Below are 24779 nucleotides of genomic sequence, written 5' to 3'. Positions count from 1 at the left end.
CAAACATGCTAAATGCCACTGAAATTATATACTTGAAAATGGTGAATTTTCCAGTAGAAATAAAATGATGCCTGGTGCTCCTTGAGATGAAAGCATAGGCATTTTAATCAGGCTTCTGATGAGTTTTTCTTAAAGTAGAACATGCGTATGCTATAATGTTAAGTGAAACAAGCAAGGAGCTCAGAACAAGCAAAACCCACACATAGAGAAAAAGCCAGAGGAAATACATCAACACATTATCATCTGTGTCTTGGTGATAGAGCTCTCTAGCTGACGTTGGTCTCATCTTTTCATTTTCTGATGACTTTCACTATTCCTTCAAAACAACGCATACAGACTTAGAGAGATGGCTCAGTGATTAAGAGCACTTGGTGCTCTTCCAGAGGACTGGAGTTCAATTCCCAGCATCCAAATGGTGGCTCACAACCCTCTGTTACTCCAGTACCAGAGGGTTACATGCCCTCTTCTGATATCTGCAGGCATGTGCATGCAAAATATACACACATTAAACATTTTTAAAAATTTAAAAAACACACAAAATCTCACTACTGTGATGGAAAAAACCACCCCCTTTATGTAGGAAAAATAGCAAATAGCATTTAGAGTAAAAGGAAAGAGTGCATAGAGGTAAATAGACACAGAGGATCCCAAATCAAGAGAGAACACACTTTGGGGGAGCAATCATGCAATGCGGACTTGAGAATTGCCAGGGAACAGATGGCAGCATCCAAGCAGACATTTGCAACGGATAGCAAAATCATATGCAAAGACACAAGTGGCCTTTTAAGCATGCCCTTGAGAGGCCCACTGGAGAAGGCTTGCTTAGGCAAACAGAAGGGCTAAAGCCCTGTTCCCTTTGTCATAGTCCTACCTCCTCAGAGCCCTGCCAGAGGCCTGGAGGTTGCAGAAGGGCTCAGAGGGGGCACAGATGAAGTTGCAGAAGAAAGAGGTTTCTACTGATGACACTGGCAAATATTGCAGTTGACATTTACATAGCACTTCACAGTTTATAAACATTCTCACACCAATAACCTAAATGTTAGTATTGCATCATCTTGTATGGTGCACCCCCCAGGTCTGGTAATTAGTATTTCCATCTTACCATGGGAAAAGGAAGCATAAAGAAGTAACAGGAATTTATTTGTTTAACATTTGCATAGCACTCACTGTCTGCCAGAAACTGTCATGAGAGCTTTACATGCACTAATTGCCCCATCCAAGGGGCTAGGAGAAGAAAGAACTGGGGCACGAGTCTAGCATTTTTGACTCTACACCACATTCATTTAAGTGAAGTTTATCTCTATCTACAGAATCCCAAGTAAAGCCAATAAATCCACAAGTGGTTCGCTCTGTCTCTCTCTCTGTCTCTTTCTCTATCTCTCTCTCTCTCACCTATCCATCCATTAAACCAACTATCTGCCTCTATTTTCCTGATTATAAGTGACCATGATTGTTATTTAAAATATGAAGATATTAATGAAATAAGTAGCATAGAAAATAAAAATCCCCCAGAATCACAATTTAGATAATCATTTTTAAATTAGTGTGTGTTTTTTTTCAGATTTTTAATACTTTTTTTGAGACAGGGTCTCACTATGTGGCTCTGGATAGCTTGGGAATTTCTATGTAGATCATACCTGCCTTAAACTTACAGAGAGCTACTTGGTTCTGCCTCTTGAGTGCTGGGATTAAAGGCATGTGCCACCATGTACTTATATATATGCTTGAGTCCCATTTCACAAACTACTCAGCCTTGAAAAGTCTCTCTGTGACTACATGAGTCTACCTTATGTGTTTTCACACTCTGTTGTAGAGATAGCCATATTCCCAAGCATTGCTAGTCATCTCTTGATATATTTAGAGACTTAAAATTTTCTTCATTAGCAATAATGCTTTAATAGATATCCTTGCAGATCTGAGTAACTCTTGAGAATAAGTGACCATTGAGTGCTCAGCCCTAAATAGGGTATCTGTGTAACCCACTTCATGTCCCAGAGAACAATGTGGATGAGAGGATGGAAATGATAAGGGAGATAGAGGATCAACATTTAGCTTTGTCGTCTGCATATGATGTGATCCATGGAATCATGAACACACAGCAGCTGTGATTACCTGCATAAGGCCGATACAAAGAAGGTAGGAAGAAAGGAAGAACATGAGAGTAGGAAGGAGACTAGTCAGAAAAAAGGGGGTTGACGAGAATGGGGAGGGGTTGAGACAGGGTACTGAGGGTGAATGTGATCACAGTGCACTATATACAAGTATGAAGTTGTTCAAACTAAAAACTTCCAACATAACCACAATATATCCTTGTGCTTGCATCTCTGAAAGTTTGTCTCTGTGTATATGTATATTTGTCTAGAACAAACTGATGAAACTGGAATTACAAGGTCAAAAGTATATGCACAATTATACACAATAAAAATTGTCACAGACATTCACAAATTGCTCTTCAAAAATGCTTCTTAATTGGCCCTCCCACTTGCAGCATGTAAGAATGACTCATTTCCCCACAGGCTTGTCAATACTAGGTATTCTCAACTTGTGAAAAATTCAGCAGTCTAGAGCAGGGCATTGTAGCACATCCTTGTATTCCCAACACAGTGAAGGGTGAGGTAGAGCCAGGAGGATCATGAGTTTGAGGCCAACCTGGGCTACATAGTAAGTTCCAGGGCAGCTTGGGCTGTATACCAAGACCCTATCTCAGAAGAGAATAGTTTTAAAAAACTGGTCTACTAGAGAGAAATAGTACACCATTCATTTAATATGTTTGAAAATAGGGAAATTATATACTTTCTTATATTATTAGTCTTTATATTTCTGACTTTGTAAATTGATCATTCCTTTCATTTGATAACTAGTTTATATAAATGAAGTGAAGAGAGGAGGCCCTCAGAGACTATGTAAGATCATGATGTATTCTTTTTTTTTTTTTTGGGTTTTTCGAGACAGGGTTTCTCTGTGTAGCTTTGCGCCTTTCATGGGACTCACTTGGTAGCCCAGGCTGGCCTCGAACTCACAGAGATCCGCCTGGCTCTGCCTCCGAGTGCTGGGATTAAAGGCGTGCGCCACCACCGCCCAGCATGATATATTCTTTTTAAAGGGCTAAATAAACCCTAGAGATTTATGCCCACCATAAACTGCATTCTTAAATGTTGTATTTGATGTCATTTTATTGAGCTGAACAGAAAAACATTGTTAACCTGAAATAACAAAAACTGATACCTGGACTTCATGGTGATTATCATCTTCTGGGTTTAATGATTTATTAGCCACATGATGCTAAGATAATATAATGGCATAAGCTGGTAACAGTAGGAGTTCTTGCATGTTGGTGCAGTGTATATGTGTGTATGTGTGCCCATCCAAGTTGAGAATATGTGTGTGTGTGTACACACATGCAAGCTGAGGATGTGTGGGAGTGTGTGTGGACAGTAATGTATGCATGAGTTTCTGCTTTAGAGGATGTTAAGTATGGGAATGGAGAGAGAGGGAGAGCATTGTATGGCCAGAGAATGTTTGGAGGCTCTCATTTGGCATCCTCTCTCAGAAGCAAGAAATGGTTTCTTCTGTTAGCCTCTGTACTGCCCTGTTATGGCTATCACTGTTTCAGACTGGTGGTCCTGATATTCCCACTATAAACTGGTAGATAAGGGATAAAACTGCATTATGCCATGAAGCTTTTGGGTTTGGCTTGGGCTGTGTGGGGACTGGAACTAGGTGGATGTTGGAAGATCTTCAGATATTTGTATGTTAGCCTGGGGCTCCAAGGCTTGTAATGGTGACTGTACTCTCACCCAATAGTGTCTTATGACACAGGGGCATGCCTGCTTCCATTTTTCACACATATTGTAAAGTTGCTTGTCAAAATACTGTACCACAGCTTGAAAAAGGCTCAGGAAACATTGTGGAAGAGGAGGTGGAAAGAATGTAAGAGATGGATGATGGAGAGGCATGTTGTGAAATGCTGTCTTCCAGACATTCTAGATATGACTTGGATGTTGCACCTATGAACTCACAGATGCATTGGTGGCCTACACAAGACTGGGCCCATCAACATTCTGTCATGAATCGAGGAGGGGCCTCCTCCCTCCCAGAGCCGTTACAGACAGTTAAAAGTTATATAGAGAGAATGAGAGGCATAGTCCTCAGTGGCATAGACACTGGTACGTTGTTCCCACTAAAGCAAGTACACCCCATATACTCATGCATGCAACCCGAATTCAGTGTAGTATCTTCACAGAAAATAGACATGCAAGTTGGGAAGGAAGTGTGGATGAAGGAATTTTCTGGGAGGGGGAAATGGATAAGAGAGGATAATGGAAACTTGGATCAAATAACATTTTATACATATATAATACATATACAATTATATATAATTGTAGAAGAATAAATAAAAAGAGTATCAATGAGATGTCTTTCAGTGATGTTTGAGAGGACTTTGTGAATACCATCTCATTTAATCTTCAAATAATCTTTGAAAACCTTGAAGATAGGGGATATCTGGCATAGGTCTAATGTAATTAATGGCTCCTTGTGGCTCTCCTTTGGCTCTAAATCTCCATTTTTCTATAGCAAAGACTGAGGCTGGGGGAGATTTAGTTACTTGTTCAAGGTTAGAGAGCTGATGAGTGGCAGAGTCAGGGTTCCCAAGCTGTCTGATTTAGACAGCGGTAACTGGTTCCGTGCATTTCTTGAGGTCTTTAAGTCAATGTGGGCCTTAGGAAGGAAATGGGAGGATGCCCTTGGGTAGAGCTATGTCTACCATTCCCGAGACCAATCAGACACCCTCGAGCTTCTGTGCTGTCCAGTTATGCAGCCCTGAAGCCTTTGTCAGGGCCTTTTAGTGAGACTCAGTCTCAAGAGGCAGAAGAAATCAGTAATTTGGCTCAGAAAAAGACATTGGAGAAACAAATTGCTGTTGCATCATGAATGTAATAAGGCAGTTAGGTGAGTGGAAATAATTCTCTTTTGATTATATGCATGAGGACTGTGTAGCAAATTTGAAGTCCAGGCTGCCTTTCCTTGGCCTTCTCCTCCCACTAGTCACATTTCTAACTGTGTCTCCAAACTGTCCAGCTGGTGTGTGCTTGGGGAGCACTAATCTAACTTTTCGTATTATCCTAGGTGAAATAGAATCAGGGAGAAAGTCTTCTGCCAAAAGAATCACACATCAATGTCAAATAGAGATGATTTTTTTGTATATCTACTATTTCCTTATTTGCATCAAGATTGACTCATAATTATATTGTACAATTTGACTATACTGCCAAAGAAGATAGAAAAAAATTTACTGAAATTTCATTTGTTTTCTCTTTCCCTTTTCTCCAAATTTGGACAGATTCACTTTCACTGAAAGGAAAAAGGCTGGATTTTTATGGAGAAGGCGAGACATATGTGCGTTTGACCAACCCCATGCCTGAACTCAGCCGACTCACGGCATGCATTGATCTGATATCCATGACTGACAGCTCACATCACTGGATGGCCTTCTCCTATATTACTAATAACACTCTCCTGGGCAGAGAAGATGTAGACCTTGGACTTGCAGGAGACCATCAGCAGCTGATACTATACAACTTTGGCAAGACCTTTTATATCAGCTATCACCTAATTCCGTTTCACTGGCATACCATGTGCTTAATATGGGATGGTGTGAAGGGCAGATTAGAGCTCTTCCAGAACAAAGAAAGGATACTTGCGATAATGGATCAGCCACACAGCCTGCCTCCAGATGGGACTTGGGTCTTAGGGCACTTTCCTAGAAATGGAGAGGGCCAGATTAAAACTGTGGTACCTTGCTTTACCGGCAGCTTGTATTACTTTCAGCTCTGGAACCGCATCCTGGAAAATGAGGAGTTTATGACGTGTTTATATGGAAATGTAGTTAGTTGGGAAGATGATGTTTGGCTCCTCCACAAGATAAGTCCAGCTGTTGACAGGAGACTGCGCTGCTGTGAGTAACTTACACATTTTTTCCCCAGCAAGGGTAGAATTGGTACATCACTGCTCTGCTCATAAATAAGGCTGAAATTATCCATTCCTAGATCAAGGCTCTGTCTTCCTCCAAGGCACCCAAGGTTCCCACAATTTTGTCTCCTGCTTTTTGATGTAGAGAAAACATTGTTTTCTTTTCCCTTTTATTTTTTAATATAACTTCAAATTCATAGAAAATATGTAAGAACAACAAAATCTCTATTTACCCACACTTGTCAATGGTTAACCCTTATTCATCCACATACTTTATCATTCTCCTTATTTTCATCTCTTTTCTCTTCCTGTTGTGCATTCCCCCTTTCTGTCTGTCTCTGTCTCTGTCTCTGTCTGTCTCTCTCTCTCTCTCTCTCACACACACACACACACAGCACATTACATCCCTTATTTGTTTTGGGGTCATCTGAGAGTAAGAAGAAGGCATGGTTCTTATTTATTACCCTTTGTTTCAGTGTGTGTACCCTAAAGATTAGAAATTATCTTAATTGCATCACAGTGATCAAATTAAAAATTTTAACATGGATACAACATTAACATCTGATTCCTAGCTGATCTTAAAATTTAGCCATTCATCCTAATAAATTCATTTGTAACTTTTTTGTTTGGTCTAAGATCTGTTTTATAACCATGCATTGCATCTAGTTACCAAGTCTCTTTACATCTCCTGTCTTTCCTTTGTTTTTTTTTTTTTTTTTAACCTAGACATTCCTAGTATATAGTCCAGTTGTTTTGTGGATCATCCCTTAGTTTGGATTTGTCTACTTTCTTGGTAGCTACATTCTGGCTTTCCATTTTTGGTAAGAATATTGCTAAAGTGATGCTGTCTTTTCTCGTATCAGCAGAAACATGGGGCCAAATTGTCCCCATATTCATAATAATAAATTTAATCACTTGATTTTGATATCTGACAAATTTTGGCACTGGAAATGTATTATCCTTTTCCTTTGCAATTAATTTCTAGGGAGATGTTTGGAGACAATGTAAATATCCTCCTATGCAACTTTTATCCAATAGTTTTACATATACTCATGGCTCTTGCTTAGATCACTCACAACTATGATGGTGTTAAAGTTCCATATTTATTAGCTTGTATTTATTTCATTTTAAGGAAGACTTTTCCTTTCTTCCAAATTAATTAATTAATTAATTCATGTTTATTTGTGTAGACATGAACTTATGCATTCTAATTTTATTCACTAGGTTCCCAGTTGTTACTATTGTTTATTTTGATATGACAATTTTTCCATTGGGACAATTGTTCCAATTGTTCCAATTGGCCAGTGGGAACCCTTCAATCTGACTTCCCCGTCCCTTTGACACATTCAATCATTCATTGCGTATTTTCTGCCTTTCTGCATGCTTGTTTCATACCTTTTCCTGTTCAGCCTAAGAATCAGCCATTTTGCCAAGGAGACCTGGTTCCTTTTGGTGAATATGTATGTATATATAATTTATATTATATATGGTAATTCATATATATGATAACACACACACATATACTATAATTTACTTTTATTGTTGGTATAGTGATGTTAATAAAAATCTTGGAATTATATATGTATATGTAATTTATTCTTTCTGATTTTGAGAAGGAAATATAGAGTGGCTTTTCTCAGTACAATGCCATTTTCCTTTCAACTTCTATAGTGACCAACAGCAGCAGCCCTGAAGTACATGTCATCAGTGGCAATAGGATTTTTCACATTTCTAGAAATGTATGTGTTCTGTTCTTTTGATTTGGGGAACAAGTTGGACAAAGAATGGGGCCTAGATCTAAACCTAGGAATGCTCACACAGGGTATGGGGATATGCTTTCCCCAATAGTCTGGGTGCTGACTGGGTTAAAGACAGCAGCACACTGCACCAGGTTTCTGTGCTTTGAGACTAATGCGGAAGAATATGAAAGGTATTCTTTCTGATTTTAGCTGAAAATCTGTTGTTGTTGTTGTTACTTTCCCTCCTTTTTGAGGTCTTCCAATGAAGGAGAGTGCTTCTAGCTAGCTCTAATTACAAATCTGAGTTAGAAATTAAAAAATCAAGACTGAATGGCTTATACAACGTACAAAGGAACTTTATGCTGGGCAGTTGTGGCGCATGCCTTTAATCCCAGTACTCAGGAGGTAGAGCCAGGAGGATCTCTGTGAGTTCGAGGCCAGCCTGGTCTACAGAGTGAGATCCAGGACAGGAGCCTAAACTACACAGAGAAACTCTGTCTCAAAAAAAAAAAAAACCAACAAAAAAACCCAAACAAACAAAAAAAGAAGGAACTTTACTTTCTTTTTTCTTGTTAATTTTTAAATTTATTTTACATACCAACCAGTTTCCCTCCCTCTCTTCTCCTGTCCCCCCCACCTCTTTTCTGCTCCCGCATCCACTCCTCAGAAAGGGCAAGGCCTCCCATGGGAGTCAACAAAGCATGGCATATCAGCCCTTATAAATGCACAAACTTTACAGTGGCTTTTGAAAACACAACGACGACTTCTCCCCCTCCCCCAACCATATGGCTGATAAATCACCAAGTCTAACCAATATTAAGGTGCTGCACAAGCCCCATTTATTTTTTCTCTCTTGGACACTTTTAAATATACAGTCCATTGTCTAGGGGTGAGTTCTTGTGGATATGACAATTAAGCAAAAGAGTAGAAAATGTTCTCTCTACTATTCAGGTTTCTACAAGTATTCTTTCTAAACCTTTGAATAGGAGGTCCTAAACCGAGGGCCAGAGTAGTCTAGACTGAGTTGAAAAAGCTCTTGAAATTGTCTAAAGCAGCCAAATAGATTTTCCCCTGAAGACAGAGCCTCCAGCTTCCAGCATATTCTGACATTAGTTGTTGCCTTTTACTAAGTTCTTACCAAGGTCTAGGCATTTTATAGATTGAAAAAAGAGAGGTGATAAGCATTCTCTAAGGTTACCAGTCAAGTAAGTTGTGCAGCTGGCATTTGAGCAGAGATGTGTTACAAAGTCCATATTCCTTTCACTCCTACACTGTGCAGACTGTTTAAGCCAGTGGGTCTGAATCTTCCTAATGCTAAAAGCCCTAATATAATTCCTCATGTTGTGGTGACCCCCAACCATAAAATTATATTTGTTGTTACTACATAACTGTAATTTTTTTTACTATTATGAATTGTAATATAAATATCTGAAATGCAGGATATCTGTTATAAAACCCCTATGAAAGGGTCATTCAGCCCCCAAAGGGGTCGTGACCCACAGTTGAGAATCACTTGTCTAAGAAGTATCTGTGGTCCTTACAATCTTATGGAGTTTTAGGGGTTTGCTTGGCAGGGAATTGCTGGTGCTGAGAACCCACCTGCAGGAATTAGTTAAGCAGCTTGAGTCACCGCCATCCTCACCACTAAAGGAAGGGTAATAGCATCAAATTTATTTCATTTCTGTCTTCATCATATGACAGCTAGGAAAATGGTGGCTAAATATGAGTGATTACAACATGCCTAGCTTTAGCTTTTGTCTAATAAATTTGTATTTATGGTCCATAGAAGGATTATGACCTTAAAAATAAATTTTAATGAGCACATTACTAGGTTACAAATCTCAATAAATCTATTTACACATAAAATATATATACACACATATATATTTATATTTATGAGAACAAGGCTTTGGAGGAACATGTAACAGAAATCCATGAACCCTATCTGGGTTTAATGAACATGTATTCATGACAGTTGGAGATGAGTCAGGAATATTTAAACAGCATGGTGATAAATAATAACAGTAAAAGTGCTAGTCATTATGAATTTATTTCTGGGGAAACTAAAGTTTCTTTTCTTTATTTTTAAAAATTTCACAATGCAATATACATGGTTGTGAATAAGATAGATTTTAACAATACAAAAGTATGCAAAGCAAACCTTAAAATTCAGTTTTCCATAGAGATATCTCTTCTTAAAATATATTTTTATGGTGTATATAAGTACATATGTACATATGCATGTATATGTATAGTATGTACAATTTAATAAATAAAACATATTGTCCTATAACTTGATTTAACAGTATTATTATCATGGGCATAAAGTACATTTAAATCTATTTTTGGTATATATGTAACATAATTTACTTAGTTGACTTACAGTTGATGGATATTTCAATTGTTTCAATGTTTCCATCACAGATAATGCCATAACAAACTTCCTCATGTGGGTATGCATCTCGGCCTGAAATTTTGTAGAATTCATTCCTAAGAATACTATTTCTTAGGAAAAGTCCATGGGCTTTTGTAATTTTATTGATCTTAGCACTTTGTCAGTTATTTTTATAAATTTTCACTAAAATTAACATACATCTCCAGGTTAAATTTATAGATATATACAGTAAAAATACATAAAGGTATAAGTCTTAAATAAAATCTCTTTTCCCTGCAACCCCTAACCCCAAGTGACTCTCCTCAAAAGTAACAACTGTTAGATACACAAGCAGAAAAGAAACTTAGGTTTAAATATGAATGTTTTCAGTTAGGCTCAGATTTTTTTAAACTTACCAGTACAGATTGGTGATATTTGAATTTCAAAAAATATAGAGCTCTCTGATTATTTGGGGGGGGTATAATCTATTCAACAATATCATAGAGAAAGGATATACTATATTTAGTCCATAAGGTCAAGTAATTTGAAAGACTTTTTGGTTTCCAGTTTTTGCCTATGACAAAAGCCTCCATGATTTTTAAAAGTAGTAAGTGGTGACAGAAATCCTTGAAGCAACCATTTAACACCAACATAAACTTTGGTTCTTCTCTTAATTTCCTTTCAGACACATGATACGGCAGAGAATTGTTCTAATGTGTGAATGTTATAAAGACATTGAGTCTTCCAAAGACACAGAAATAAAATTCCTCTTAGTTATATATTGGAGAAATCCCCTCTATTGAAAGGAATGAAATAATATGAATTGAGTCCATCTTGGGAAATCTACAGTCTATTAAAAACATAGCAGCCCTCCATCTGTGGAGGCATTGATTTGTTGAGCTTTATTAATTGATAGAATGCTCCAGCTGCCTTGGATTACTTTATGAACTGCCCATTCTTGAAATATGCAGAGATGGATTGTATTGTCGGTGTAGTTTCTAAAGGCCTTTGTTTGGCTCACTATTAATCCCTCTGTCCAATTATCAGTTCTCATACGGACAATTCTGTGGTGATGGGCTCTACAGCTAACAGGCAATTTGGTCTTGCCCTTGTACATCAATTCTTTCTGCTATCCTCGTTTTTCATCAGGAAAGATGAGCATGAACAGTTTGTAGTTCACTTTGACCTCCCTTATTGGTATTCTCCTGCACGGGGTAACATTCTGTAGATTCATAGATGGGGTTTGTAGCCTGTCTCTCTCTCACAAGATTCATTTTTCATTTCCTTACTTGAAAACTGAAATCAGGCACCATTTTGGCAAAGCAGGGTTTTTTTTTATTATTATTCAAAGATACTCATTTTGGATTTTCATACCCCATGGGCAAATCTGTTTGTGGCAGTTTCTGGTCAACACTAGTTCTCACAAATCTAATCAACACATTGAATTATGTTTACAGAGGTCGTGATTGAAAGAAAAGCCAGATGTAATATGTGAGCTAGAACAACACACAGATTTAATATGAGTTGATATATCCAAATCACAACCAGAATTTGGTATCTTACTAAATGGTCTACTTAATATTCTGTTGGCAGGTACATCTGTCACCAAATGCCTCATAAATATTCAGCTACTCTATAGCTCTGATCTCCAGCTCCAAATGATTACACTAACACAATTTAATCTAGAGTGAAAGAGCAAATGGGAATTAAGCCCACAGGCCCCTGTGCGTTCACATGGATTATCCCCACTTTAACATACAGGCAGTGAGACTCATGTATATAATTTCTGAAGTGATCACTTGTTTATAAACAGAAAGAATGAGTGTGGCAAAATAGGGATCCCATGGATTTGGGGATCCTTGCAGTACAAATGGATATTAGATATTGCTTTACTATCTGGACAATGTGAGATTTTGTATTTGCTTTGTTCTTTTACATTTTAAAAATTTATTTATATTATGTGTATATTGTTTTACCTGAATGTATTTCTGTGTACCATGTATGAGCCTAGTGCCCACAGAGGGCAGAAGAAGGCATTGAATCTCCTGGGACTCGAGTTACAGATGGTTGTGAGCAGCCATGTGTCTACTGGGAATTGAGCCTGGGTCCTCTGGAAGAGAAGCCAGTGCTCTTAACCACTGAGCAGTCTTCCCAACCCCCACAACATGCTTTGTTTTTAACCAAAAGTTTTAATGAAATAATTGTAGATTTCAGTGCAGTTGGAGACTCCTTGTATACCTTACATAGTTTACCTTAATGGCAGCATTATATAAGACTTTAGTATGAGAAAAAGGATACTAACAATGTTGCTATAACACGTTGTCATTTTCAGATTTCTCTAGTTATACTGGTATACATTTTTGTGTGCATAATAAATTTTGTATGGTTTTATCACATGTGTACATTGGCATATCCACCACCAGAGTCAATTTTGCATAGTTTTTATACCATAGACCTCCATCATGCTGGACTTTTATAACCATACCCAGGTCCTGTCTGTCCTTGGCCTTTACACATATTTTTCTCAAGTCCCTGTCCCTTGATGATGATGCTTATGTCCTCTATTTCTAAAATTTTGTTATCTTAAAAAATATAAAAATATGGGGCTTGATGCCCTCTTCTGGCCTCTGAGGGTACTGGGTATGTATGTGGCACACCGACATGCATGCAGACAAAACCTCTAGACACAAAAATAAATAAATTAATAAATAAAAATTTAAATAAATATATGAATGCAATTCTGCAGCATGTATCCTTTAAAATGTGACATTCTTTTGCTCAGCCTAACTCTTTGGAGAGTAGGTAGCTATGTGTATACATAGTTTGTTCCTTTTCATTGTGGATGATGAGGTTGTTTCACAAATTTTCTTTTAACCTGTGGAGAGTACCTGGACTGATTCCAATGTGAGGCTATTACAAAAATGTTAGGAATGGATTCTTGTAAGCAAAAGTTGTTTTCCTCTGTGGTCAGTGCTTAGTTTAACTTGTGGACCATGTGGCAGTTGCTGGTTTAATTTTTTAAGGAACTGCTGTACAGGTGGACATCCATTCCTATCCACAATGGCAGATTAATCAGTTCTTGGTTTCCTTGGTAGCATTTAGAACTACCTATTTAAATCATGCTTGTCGGTGTATAGTGATGCTTCACGGTGGTTTTAATTTGCATTTCCTTGATGCCCAATGATGTTCAACATTTTTTCCCTGGGCTTACTTGACATCTGCTTGTCCACCCCCTCTCTCTTTGGTTTTTTGAGACAGACTTTCTCTGTTTATCCCTGGCTGTCCTGGAACTCATTCTGTAGGCCAGGCTGGCCTCACACTCACAGAGATCTGCCTGCCTCTGCCTCCTGAGTGCTGGGATTAAAGGTGTGTACCACCCCACCACCCTGCTGTTCTTGTCTCTTGCTTTTACTAAAAAAAAATAGAATTAGAGTGTTTTCTATTACTGTTTAGGTTTTAAAATTTGTACTTATTAAATTTTATGAGTTCTTTGAGAATTTCCTACAATGTATTTTGATCATATTCACCCCTTCCCCAACTTTGCCCAACAGATCCATTCCCCTTCCCATTCACCCAACTTAGTTTCAAAAGTTCTTCATATAGTCTAGTCATTGTTGGTACATACTTTGAAAATACTTGATAACTACTTGAAAATGTCTTCTCTTGCTCCATAGAATTAAAAAGATGTCTTTCATATGGGCATTCATTGGGCAGAAGCTCTGGGTTGTGAAAAAGTCGAATTTATTTTTGTAGATCGTGATTTTGGGGTTAAATCTAAGCCTCTTAGCCCTAGACTCTAGTGCTTTTTACTTCTTTTTCTTGTGTTATAATGAGTAAATGTAGCTAGAGTTTCCTTATCCCCAGTCTTAGCAGCAAAGCATTCAGTGTTCCATCATTAGAGTTGATGTTTTTCTTAAGTTTCTTCTCTTTTTCATTTTTATTTTGACTGAGAAGTGTCTGGGTGTTTTGCCTGTGTATATACAGACGCTGGAAGAGAATGTCAGGTCCCCTGGACTGGAGTTACAGATGGTTGTGAGCAGCAACGTGTCTGCTGGGAGTGGAACCTAGGTCCCTTGGAAGAGCAGCTAGTGTTTTTAACCTCTGAATTATCTCTCTGGCCCCTGCTGTGAGTTTATTGATAACTCTCTTCTACAGACTGTTGCTAATATTTTGTGGAAGATTTTTATATTGTCACATTAGGCAGAATAAGCCAGATTCACAAAACTGTATGTAGCATGTTTTTTCTCTTATGTGTGGAATCTAGAAAATGGAATACATATTAGAGAAGAGGAGCAGGCTCAGAAAGGGGAGTGGGATAAGGGAGTGCCATAAAGGGATAATATGATTAAAGTACATTATATGCATGCACAAAAACATTACAATGAAACCCATTACTTTGAGCAATAAACTTTTGACAATACAATTCAACAAACATTCTTGTCAGATAGTACCAACATCTGATTTATCTTGGTGTCACTATGAGTGGATTGTCTCTTCTCATTCAAATTGTGTTTGTGTTCTGGATGTTTTGTCAATGTGAGGAGAGAATGGGTCTTATTGACATTTTAGTCTTAGTAGGGAACCATCATGTTTAGGTTTAGCACACAAGTCTTACGCTATCTTTGTGAGCTATGCTTCTAAATGCAGATGAGGTTTTAGAGTTCCTTCGGTGTTACTTTGTCTTACGTGGTTTATTTTTGTGACTCTGTGGCTCCCTCTGGTCCCTAGTGGTGCTGCCCATGTGAGAAACATGAAGATTCTCTTCAGGTTGGGTATCCAGATTATCTCATGGTGGGGTTGGCGTGTGCTGTGATTTTCTTGGTGATGTCTCTTGACTTCGCTTTCTCTGTGTTTTTGAAGAAAAAAGGGAAGCCTTTGATCAGGCTTCCTGGGTCAGGGCACCTACTGCTACTGAGTCCCTGTTGGTTGCCTTGTTGTCTCTGAATGGGGAGAAAAATCTCAGGACTATCGAGACAAAGAGGCTGCCCAGACCAGACCACTTACTGTTACTGGCTCCATCATTCTTCCTTTTTTGGATTTGTGTTTCTGTATGGGTCCAGATACTCTTGGGACAATGGAAAAATAGTCTTCCTATCCCAGGTACTATTAAACAGGTATCGACTGGTGAGGCAAGGAGCCTCAGGCCTGGCAGGAATAGAGAGGTATTTCATTTGGCTGTTTATTGGTAGCAGGACTTCCTGTCAGTTTCCCTTGCTGTTGGCGTCAGGCTTGCAAAATGTTGTTAGAGCGCCTCCTATGGGTCCAGAAAGAGAGTAAGCCTACTTGGACTCTATTCTGTTGCTATGTTGGTGACTGGGAACATAGGTCTTGGGTAGAGTTGATGTTGGGTTGAGGGGAGGCCTTCAGCTTATGTTATTCCTTTACTCCTGGGAATAATAATAATAATAATAATAATAATAATAATAATAATAATAATAATAATAATAATAATAACAACAATAACAACATCAGGAACTACATAGCCATGGCTTACAGAGCAACATGCCCAAGTTTTATTTTGACTATTATGATATGTATTTTACCCATGACTTCCCATCTGTGAAAAAGAGCCACTGCAGTATAGGAAATACAAAGAGACTATGAAAGACTATTACCAGAAATGGATGAAAGAGAAGGCCCAGAGCCTGACTGGCAACACCGCAGCTGCATTTCAACAAAAAAGATACCTCTACCCTTTCTCCTGCAGAGGCCGTGATCCCCCTTCCCCCAGGCTCCCTGATTCTCCTTGTCCTGGTATGAGGCCAGTCTTGGGAGACTCTCCTATGATGTCAATGATGGGCCCTCCTCTTTCTGGGACGATGCCCATGGGACATGTTCCTAGAATGAGGCCACAAATGGAAGGTCACGTGCCCACGATGCCTGGGCTTCCAAGGATGAGACCTCTTCCTTGCTCTCTGATGATGCTTACTCAACCTGGCATGGCATGGCTAGACAGATAAAAGCAGAGGGAGCTCTTTTGGTCAGTTTTTGTATTATTTGTTCTATTCCACCAGGAGATCATGGTGTTGTGTGTCAGTGTTTTCTAGTTGCACACAGAATAAGACTCCCCCCTTCCTAACAAAGAAATAATTTGGGAGGGGAGAAGTGGGGTAAAAAAGGCAGTTTTCAGTTGTGCTGTGAAAATAGAAAATAGAGATAGAAAACTATCTGTTCTTTGAGTTAAAAATAACAAATACAAATACAATAATAAAAAATAAATGTAAGTTTTTAAATAAAAGAATTAAAATAAAAAGAGAGAATCTTCTGGGAGTGTGCTGACTTGGGGAGATAGAGGAGCAGATGGGATCAAACTTATTCACTGTCAATTTAAAAAATTGTTTGAGCCACATGACTGCATTATCTATTTAAAATATCTTAAAAGGGAGTTTTTAAGAACACCAAGAAAAAACTCAACTTGCTTGCCGGGGTGTTGAAGTGGTAGGCACTAACCCAGCTTGCTTTTTTGAATCTTAGTCAAGAGGCGTCACAATTCCTGCCATAGTTTTCTGTTCCCTTAGCAGTGGTTCTCAACCTTCCTAATGCTGCGACCCTTTAATGCAGTTCTGCATGTTGTGCTGACCCCCAACCATAAAATTACGGCTGTTCTACTTCGTTTCTGTAATTTTGCTATTGTTATAAATTATAAGTAGCTGATATGCAGGATATCTGATGTATGACCCCTGTGAAAGGGTTGTTTGAAATCCCAAAGGGATTGTGACTCACAGGTTGAGAATCACTGCCTCATACCATTTTCTGGGCTTGTAGTTGTATTTTGTGGTGAGGTGCAGGAGAAAATGGTCTGTGTCATCTTGTTCAGTTGAGAAATGTGCCTTTCCTTTTAACACCAGTTCTTGGGCAGTAGAAGTGTGTGTGTGTGTGTGTGTGTGTGTGTGTGTGTGTGTGTGTAGATAGATAGCATGTACCAAAATGACAAAGCTGACATGGTTAGCATTGTAGCTGCCTCAATCAGTTGCAAAATTTTATTTCTGAGTAGGACAGTCATTATATTCGATGGAGATAAGTATACCATTTAGAGACCATAAGAAAAAAATCTTTAGCACATGGAGAAAAGAGAGAGAGTGATGAATCACAAGTGCAGTAAATTTACCTTGTCCGAAATGATGGGTACATAGAAAATCTGCATTGCTCAATTTAATAAATCCCAAAGTGCATGTGGATTAAGAACACCAATGAAGAAATTATCGAAGCAGTTATGTTCACAATCAGCTTACATGTTTGCTACCCCGTTTGTCATGGATTGCTAGATTTAGCGTTTGAAAACACCAGAGATTGCCTAGGAAATAATGCATCTTATATTGCTCTATTTTAACCACGGAAGCTTAGGTTTGTATATTTCAGAAAAAAAATCTCTCATCGAATATTTTTGATACAAAGTTTTCTCCCCCAGAATGATTGCTTTATTAATCCCTCATTCTTAACAGATTCCTATTTTAAAGAGCTATTGATATTTGATTGGTTTCTATCTGAGATATGAAACAAGTTTAAGGTGGATATTGTTCCAGGGAATGGCTGTCATTTGAGATCCCCATTGGTTTTCAATTCCTGGGCTAGTAAGTTCACTGTAATGTTTAAGTTTAGCAGTATGATGCCCTCCATTGAAATGTATATCTTGAATGCTGTTTGGATGATTGCTGTTTTTTTTTTTGTGCTGTTCAGCATTTGTAAAACTTAGCTTTTTAGTATCCAAGTTTGTTTCTCCTTGGTTATATTGAGTAGAGTCTTTGCATCTTTTTTCTTGGATTTGGAGTATTTGGGGAGCATGCATTTAGGGGTGCCAGTTCCTCCTCCCTCTTTCCCTCTCCCTATAGTGTCCTTCCTTCTCCCAATCTCTCTTCTTATTTTATTATATATACATATATGTATGTACCTTTGTATCTATAAAGAATTATGGGACCCACAAATGAGAGAAAACATGTGGTAACATGTAAAACATTTGTCTTTCTCTGTCTTGCTTATTTTACTTGATATGATGATCTCTGGTTTTATTCATTCACCGGCAAAGGACACAATTCTTCTTTATGGCTGAATAGAGCTCCATTATGTATATATAGGATATTTTCCTTATCCATTTATCACTCGACGGCATCCAGGCTGATCTTTGCTATTGCAAATAGTGCTATGATAAACATGGATGTGCAGAAATATCTGTGGTATGCTGACTCAGAGTCTTTCAAGTATTCACCTCAGATTGGCATAGCTGGGTTGTATGGTAGTTACATATTTAATTTTTTGAGGCACTTCTGTAGTGCCTGGGCCAGTTGGTATTTTTACCAGCAGTCTGTAAGTGTTCCCTTTCCTCCATACCCTTGCCAGTATTAGTTGATACTTGTCTTCTTAATGATGGAAATTGGCAAATTAGGTAGTTTGAAATTAAAAGGTTTTGCAAAGCAAAGGAAACAGTTGAGACAAGACAACTTGTAGAATGGGAAAAAAACTTCATTATACACCTGACAGAGTTAATATCTAGAGTACTCAAAGAACATTAAAAACACCTAAACACTAACCCCCCAAACAACTCAGTCAATAATTATGTGATTTTCAATGAATGAAGATTTGAATCTTTTTATTTTATTTATTTATTTTTTATTATTAAAAAATTTTCTGTTCATTCTACATACCAACCACAGATGCCCCTGTCCTCCCTCCTCCTGTCCTCCCCAGCCTTCCCCCCCAACCTACTCCCCATTTCCACCTCTTCCAAGGCAAGAACTCCCACGGGGAGTCAGCAGAGCCTGATGCATTCAGTTGAGGCAGGTCCAAGCCCCTTCCCCTGAACCAAGGCTGTGTAAGGTATCCCAACATAGGTACTGGGCTCCAAAAAGCCCATTCATGCACCAGGGATGGATCCTGACCTCACTGCCAGGGGCCCCTTAAACAAGTCAAGCTAAACAACTGTCTTGCTTATGCAGAGGGCCTAGTCCAGTTCCATGAGGCTCCACAACTATTGCTCCACAGTTCATGGATGATCCCACTAGTTTGTTTTGGTTTTCTCTGTAGGCTTTCCCATCAGGATCTTGATGCCCCTTGCTCATATAATCCCTCTTCTCTCTCTTCAACTGGACTCCTAGAACTCTGCCTGGTGCTTGGTTGTGGATCTTTTGGTTGTGGATCTCTGCATCTGCTTCCATTAGTTATTAGATGGGGACTCTATGATGACAGTTAGGGTAGTCACCAATCTGATTAATGGAGCAGGTCAATTCAGGCATCTTCTCAACTATTGCTAGTAGTCTAAGCTGGGGTCATCCTTGTGGATCCCTGGGAACTTCCCTAGCACCTTGTTTCTCCCTGTTTACTTGATGTCTCCCTCTATCATGATATCTCTTTCCTTGCTCTCTTCCTCTGTCCCTGTTCCAGTTTGACCATCCTATTCCCTTATGTTCTGATCCCCCATCCCCTACCCTCCATTGCCTCATCTCATTCCCAGTTTACTCATGGAGATCTCATCTAGTTTCTTTTCCCAGGGCAATCTGTGCTTCCCTCTTAGGTTTCTCCTTGTTAGCTACCTTCTCTTGATCTGTGGGTTGTAGTCTGGTTATCCTTTGCTTTACATCTAGTATCCACTTATGAGTGAGTACATATCATGTTTGTCTTTCTGAGTCTGGGTTAACCTTACGCAGGATGATATTTTCTAGTTCCATATGCATGCCTGCAATTTCATGATGTCATTTTTTTCATTGCTGAGTAGTACTCCATTGTGTATATGTGCCACATTTATTTTATACATTTTTTGGTTGAGGGGCATCTAGGTTGTTTACAGGTTCTGGCTATTTATGAATAATGCTGCTATGAACATAGTTGAGCATGTGTCCTTGTGATATGATTGAGCATTCCTTGGGTATATGCCCAAGACTGGTGTATCTGGGTCTTGAGGGAGTTTGAGTCTCAATTTTCTGAGAAACTACCATACTGATTTCCAAAGTGGCTGTACAAGTTTGTACGCCCACCAACAGTGGAGGAGTGTTCCCCTTGCTCAGCATCCTCTCCAACATAAGCTGTCATCGGTGTTTTTGATCATAACCATTCTGACAGGTGTAAGATGGTATCTCAGAGTCGTTTGATTTGCATTTCCCTGATGACTAAGAATGCTGAGCAATTCCTTAAATGTCTTTCAGCCATTTGAGATTCTTCTGTTGAGAATTCTCTGTTCAGCTCTGTAGCCCATTTTTTAATTGGATTGTTTAGTATTTTGATGTCTAGTTTTTTGAATTCTTTATAGATTTTGGAGATCAGCCCTCTGTCAGATGTGGGGTTGGTGAAGATCTTTTCCAATTCTATAGGCTGTCATTTTGTCTTATTGACCTTGTCCTTTGCCCTTTAAAAGCTTCTCAGTTTCAGGAGGTCCCATTTATTTGAATCTTTAGTAATAATAATTTTATAGAGAAAAATGATAGAAAAAGTCTTTGTATCTGAAAGATTCAATGGGAAGTTTTCTGAAATATGCAAATCCAAGCTTCAGGTTAACATGGATCAATACAAGATACATTGTTTCCTAAGCTGTCTCTGATATTTAAAATGCTGCCTGCTTGCAATTTTGTTCAACTCATTTGTTTTTAGTTTTCTAAATCTTGGTTTCATTTTGTCTTTTGAAACATGGTCTCTCTATGTATCCATGACTGTCTTGGAACTCACGATACAGACCAGTCTGGCCTAGAACTCAGAATTCACTTGCCTTTCTCTTTGGAGTACTGAGATTAAAGGCACACTGCCACACATGGCCTTCTTTTCTACATCTTATTTTCCTATATCTTAGTTTCCTTTTTGATATATTTACTGGGAATAATAAAGCTAGTTATATCTGTGGCTCAGCCTTTTCTGATAAAATTATTTCTGACTCCTTTCCCTTGCTTGATAAAAATAAAAAAATGTTTCCCATTACATATTACAGCTTACTCTGATAGTGCTCTGAATTTTGTATCTAAGCAGGTGTCAAGCGTTTGTGTATATGTGTGATATTTAAGGGTCCTCCAAAAAAACAAAACCCCCAAACCTGATTGCAGCTCAGTTACTAAAGGAGTAGGACTTGTAAACTATTCATACCAGCAGTTAGCATGTTCATAGAGCAATTCAAGCTCTGTGTGGCCACTCTCCTCATGGGTGTTAGAAGTGATGATTTAGGCAGAGGGTTGCAAATATGATTAGCTGAGATAAAATTGTTATAAATCTGGAAACCCAAATCCTGCCAGTCCTTTCACTTCTGGCCATGGTCAAATTTAAAAGCAGAAATCTTAAAATTAATTGTGTGCTAATGAAACAAAATGGCCTCCTGACAAAGCCTAAGAGAATGGAACTCTGATAGTGAAAACAATGTTTTATTACCTTAAAGTAAGATGCACTTCTTATATAATTTTGACTTTCCTACTTTATTCATTCATGCACTTTAATCAACTCATCTATATAGTTGATTGAAGACTTCTGATTGTTATTTCTTTTACTTCCTCATGAATATAAAATCTTAAAATTGTCCTATACAAAATTTAGATTTTCTGTATATGCAAAGAGAATTAATTATAATCAAGGCTGTGACATAAGCCAGTAGTTGTCTACTGCCATAATTATTTCTACATCACAGATAATATGCTTCTTAGGAAGGTGAATTCAAAATGCCAATTTATCTAAGATAAATATGCGCGATTTCATTTTGAGCGATTTGAATTGAAGAAAGATTGTGACTCACCTGTGACTTTTCCTGAGTGCCATTTTCGCTGGATGTTCTGTCCTCACCTCAAGTCACACATCTCCAGGTCTAACAGGATATTTTCCTATTTCCGTGAACATTGTCAATCTTCTGGGATTTTTCCCGAAAGGAAGATGTGTGACCTCTGAGGGTGCTCCATCTTCTTTGTCTCTCTGTCTCCTTTGTTACTGTGCAATGCCAGCATTTCCTCTCCAGGAGCTGTAGGCGTGGAGAGCTTCATATTATTTTGACCTCATCTTTTCAATTGATTCAGTAAGCCCGAACTTCTGTACTGAACATCTATCATGGTCTAGGCACTCACTAGAAACTTAGTTTACAATGGTTGAGCAATGAAAGATTGTTTATATTCATATGTCTCACCGAGGAAGGCAGACATATAGAAACACATGTAAAACTGCAGCTGTGATAAATGCTATAGAGATATGTGATATCACAATAGTCCTCAACAGATTAGTTTGAGTTCATCATGGACATTTGGGAAGGGAGGCTTCTCTGAAGAAGTGACATATGGGTTGATGCCAGAAGGATGAATAGGTGTTACTGACATGAGGAAAGATGGAGGAAACTGTAAATAGTGACAGACAACAGCATACGCAAAGCTTTTATGGTAGAGTTAAATGTTAAGCACTGAGTTGTGGTGGGGAGAGGCTCCTAAGAAAGGGTAGGACCCAGCCCAAATTTACACTAGCCACTTAGGGAGGAAACCAAACATGCACAGTTAGGAGCTATTAAGTAGTATATTATTTTTACCTTGTGAATAATGGAAAACATTAAAGGGACCGAGAGAGAGAGAGAGAGAGAGAGAGAGAGAGAGAGAGAGAGAGAGAGAGAGAGAGAGAGAGAGAGAGAGAGAGAGAGAGAGAGGAGAGAGAGAGAGAGAGAGAGAGAGAGAGAAGAGAGAGAGAGAGAGAGAGAGAGAGAGAGAGAGAGAGAGAGAGAGAGAGAGAGAGATTGATTGATTGTATATGTGAGACACAATCAGAATTACATTTTCAAATGTTCATTCTTGTTGCATCTGAGATGGATTGGAAGGCACCCAAGAGTAGTAGTGGCAAAGACCTTACAGGTAACTAAGGAGTCTTGAGAGTGGGAGAAACTGTCTTCTTCAGGGAAGAACACATCAATTGGTTAATAACAATAACAAATGGGCATCCCTGGAAACATTTGTACAAGTAATATTATACTGACTTAGCAGATTGTATTTATATATATATAACAACAATTAGTGGAAAAGAGGCCATGAATTTGAAAGAGAGCAGGGAGGGGTACATGGGAGGTTGGGAAGGAATAAAGGGAAGGGAGAAACAATTATATTATAATCTCAAAAATAATAGAAAAAAAACAAAAAGAGGATAGGACCTGTTGGGAGGTAAGCAATGGAGAGTGAAAGAAATCAATGGGTCAAGGTGTATTTAGTGGGTATGATCTCTAGGACAAGATGGTGGATTGGTTATGGCAAGGGGAAGAAAGAATGGAAGAGGCACCCGGAGAAGGTTTGGGCTGGCATAACTGAATGGACTACCCAGTGAAGGAATACTAGAAGACCCAATATGGAGAGAAGACAATGTGTTCAAGTTTAAGGTGTGTTCAGTCTGAGGTATTATGAGCTAGCCAAAAGATAATGCAAAGCAAATGATTGGTTCTTAAAAGCGTAGAACTCGGAATAGAGATCTGACCTAGAGAGAGATGAGATTCATTTGTCTACTGATGTAAATTGATAGCGTAGGTGGGAAAATACAATAGAGTAAAAGGAGAAGAGGGGTTGGGACAATGCTTGGTCCAGGCAAGGAGCCAGAGGAGTGGGGGACATCTGGCATAAATAACTTCAAAGAATTTTAGCTGTGATGGGGAAGGGAGATATGGGGCAGAGGGATGTGGCATTTTCATTTTTATTGCAAGAGAGGAGAATAAGTTTTAAACGAGAAGGGAAAGGCTCATTAGGGAAAAGCGAGGCAAAGTTTGTGAAATAGCGGATGACAGGATCTAAATTACAGTTGAACTTCTGTCTGATGATCTCAATTACTTTTTCCTTTGAAGCAGGAGGCATGATTATCTGATAAACATGTGGAGGTGGTGTTTGACAATGGGGCATGTTTGAAAGGGTTATTGTAGAATAGGAGCATAAACTGAACAGAGCGAAGAAGTAGGAGGCAGCGTGGAAGGCTCATTTGAGGTTGGCGATCATGAGTTTTTAGGAGAAATGTATCCTCTTGTGACTGGATCTGTCCATGCTCAAGTGAAGGTATAGAGGAGAAGAACAGATGAGGAACCTTAGATTTCCAAGACAAACTTGAGCCAGTTGTGTGAACTTTCTGGTACTCCATTTCTTCATCTTTGAAATGGTGATAATTATAATATTTTCCACAAAAAGTGGTTTGGTGGATTAAACAAGATAGCAAGTGGCACAGCTCTTGATTTGGGATAAGTGTTCCATTCACAAAAGCATGTTACATCCCCTTCAGAACCCAGTCTCATCTGTATACTTTATCATCGGTACTCAATACATACTGCCTCTCACTCCTAGCTAAACTGACATTTTCCTCCATCCACAATCGCTGACGTGTGTCTTTGTCTTCTCCCCTTGAACTCCATCATTGCTCAACTGTGTCCATCTTCTAAGACAGTGGTTCTCAGCCTTCCTAATACTGTGACCCTTTAATACAGTTCCCCATGCCGTAGTGACCCCTTGACCACAAAGTTATTTTCATTGCTACTTCATAATTGTAATTTTGCTACTGTTATGAATCCTAATGTAAATAGCTGATATGCAGGATATCTGATATACAACTCTTGTGAAAAGATTGCTTGACCCCTCAAAGGGGTCGCGGCTCACAGGATGAGAACCCATGTTCTAAGGTGGCTTCTCCTCATCTTCAAGCCAGTTTTGCTCTTTTGCTGCATTAGTTTTCTATTACACTTCAAAGATATATGGAGCCTGATTATATTCCATTGTTGGCTTTATTATAAATCACATCACTTT

At 38.6% G+C, this 24779-nt stretch overlaps 1 protein-coding gene across 1 annotated transcript in view; it reads left to right on the top strand.

The window, feature by feature from the left end:
- Positions 1-5352: 5352 nt before the first annotated feature.
- Adgrg4 (adhesion G protein-coupled receptor G4) overlaps positions 5353-24779 on the top strand; it is an 87341-nt gene continuing 67914 nt past the window's right edge. Inside the window, exon 1 of the mRNA XM_042269267.2 lies at positions 5353-5956. Within this exon, the coding sequence (XP_042125201.1) occupies positions 5416-5956 (541 nt within the window). The 5' untranslated portion in view covers positions 5353-5415. The remainder of the gene's footprint in view (positions 5957-24779) is intronic.

This window comes from Peromyscus maniculatus, chromosome X (genome assembly GCF_049852395.1).
Source record: "Peromyscus maniculatus bairdii isolate BWxNUB_F1_BW_parent chromosome X, HU_Pman_BW_mat_3.1, whole genome shotgun sequence".
NCBI lineage: Eukaryota > Metazoa > Chordata > Mammalia > Rodentia > Cricetidae > Peromyscus > Peromyscus maniculatus.
This window is presented reverse-complemented; position numbering and strand designations above follow the sequence as displayed.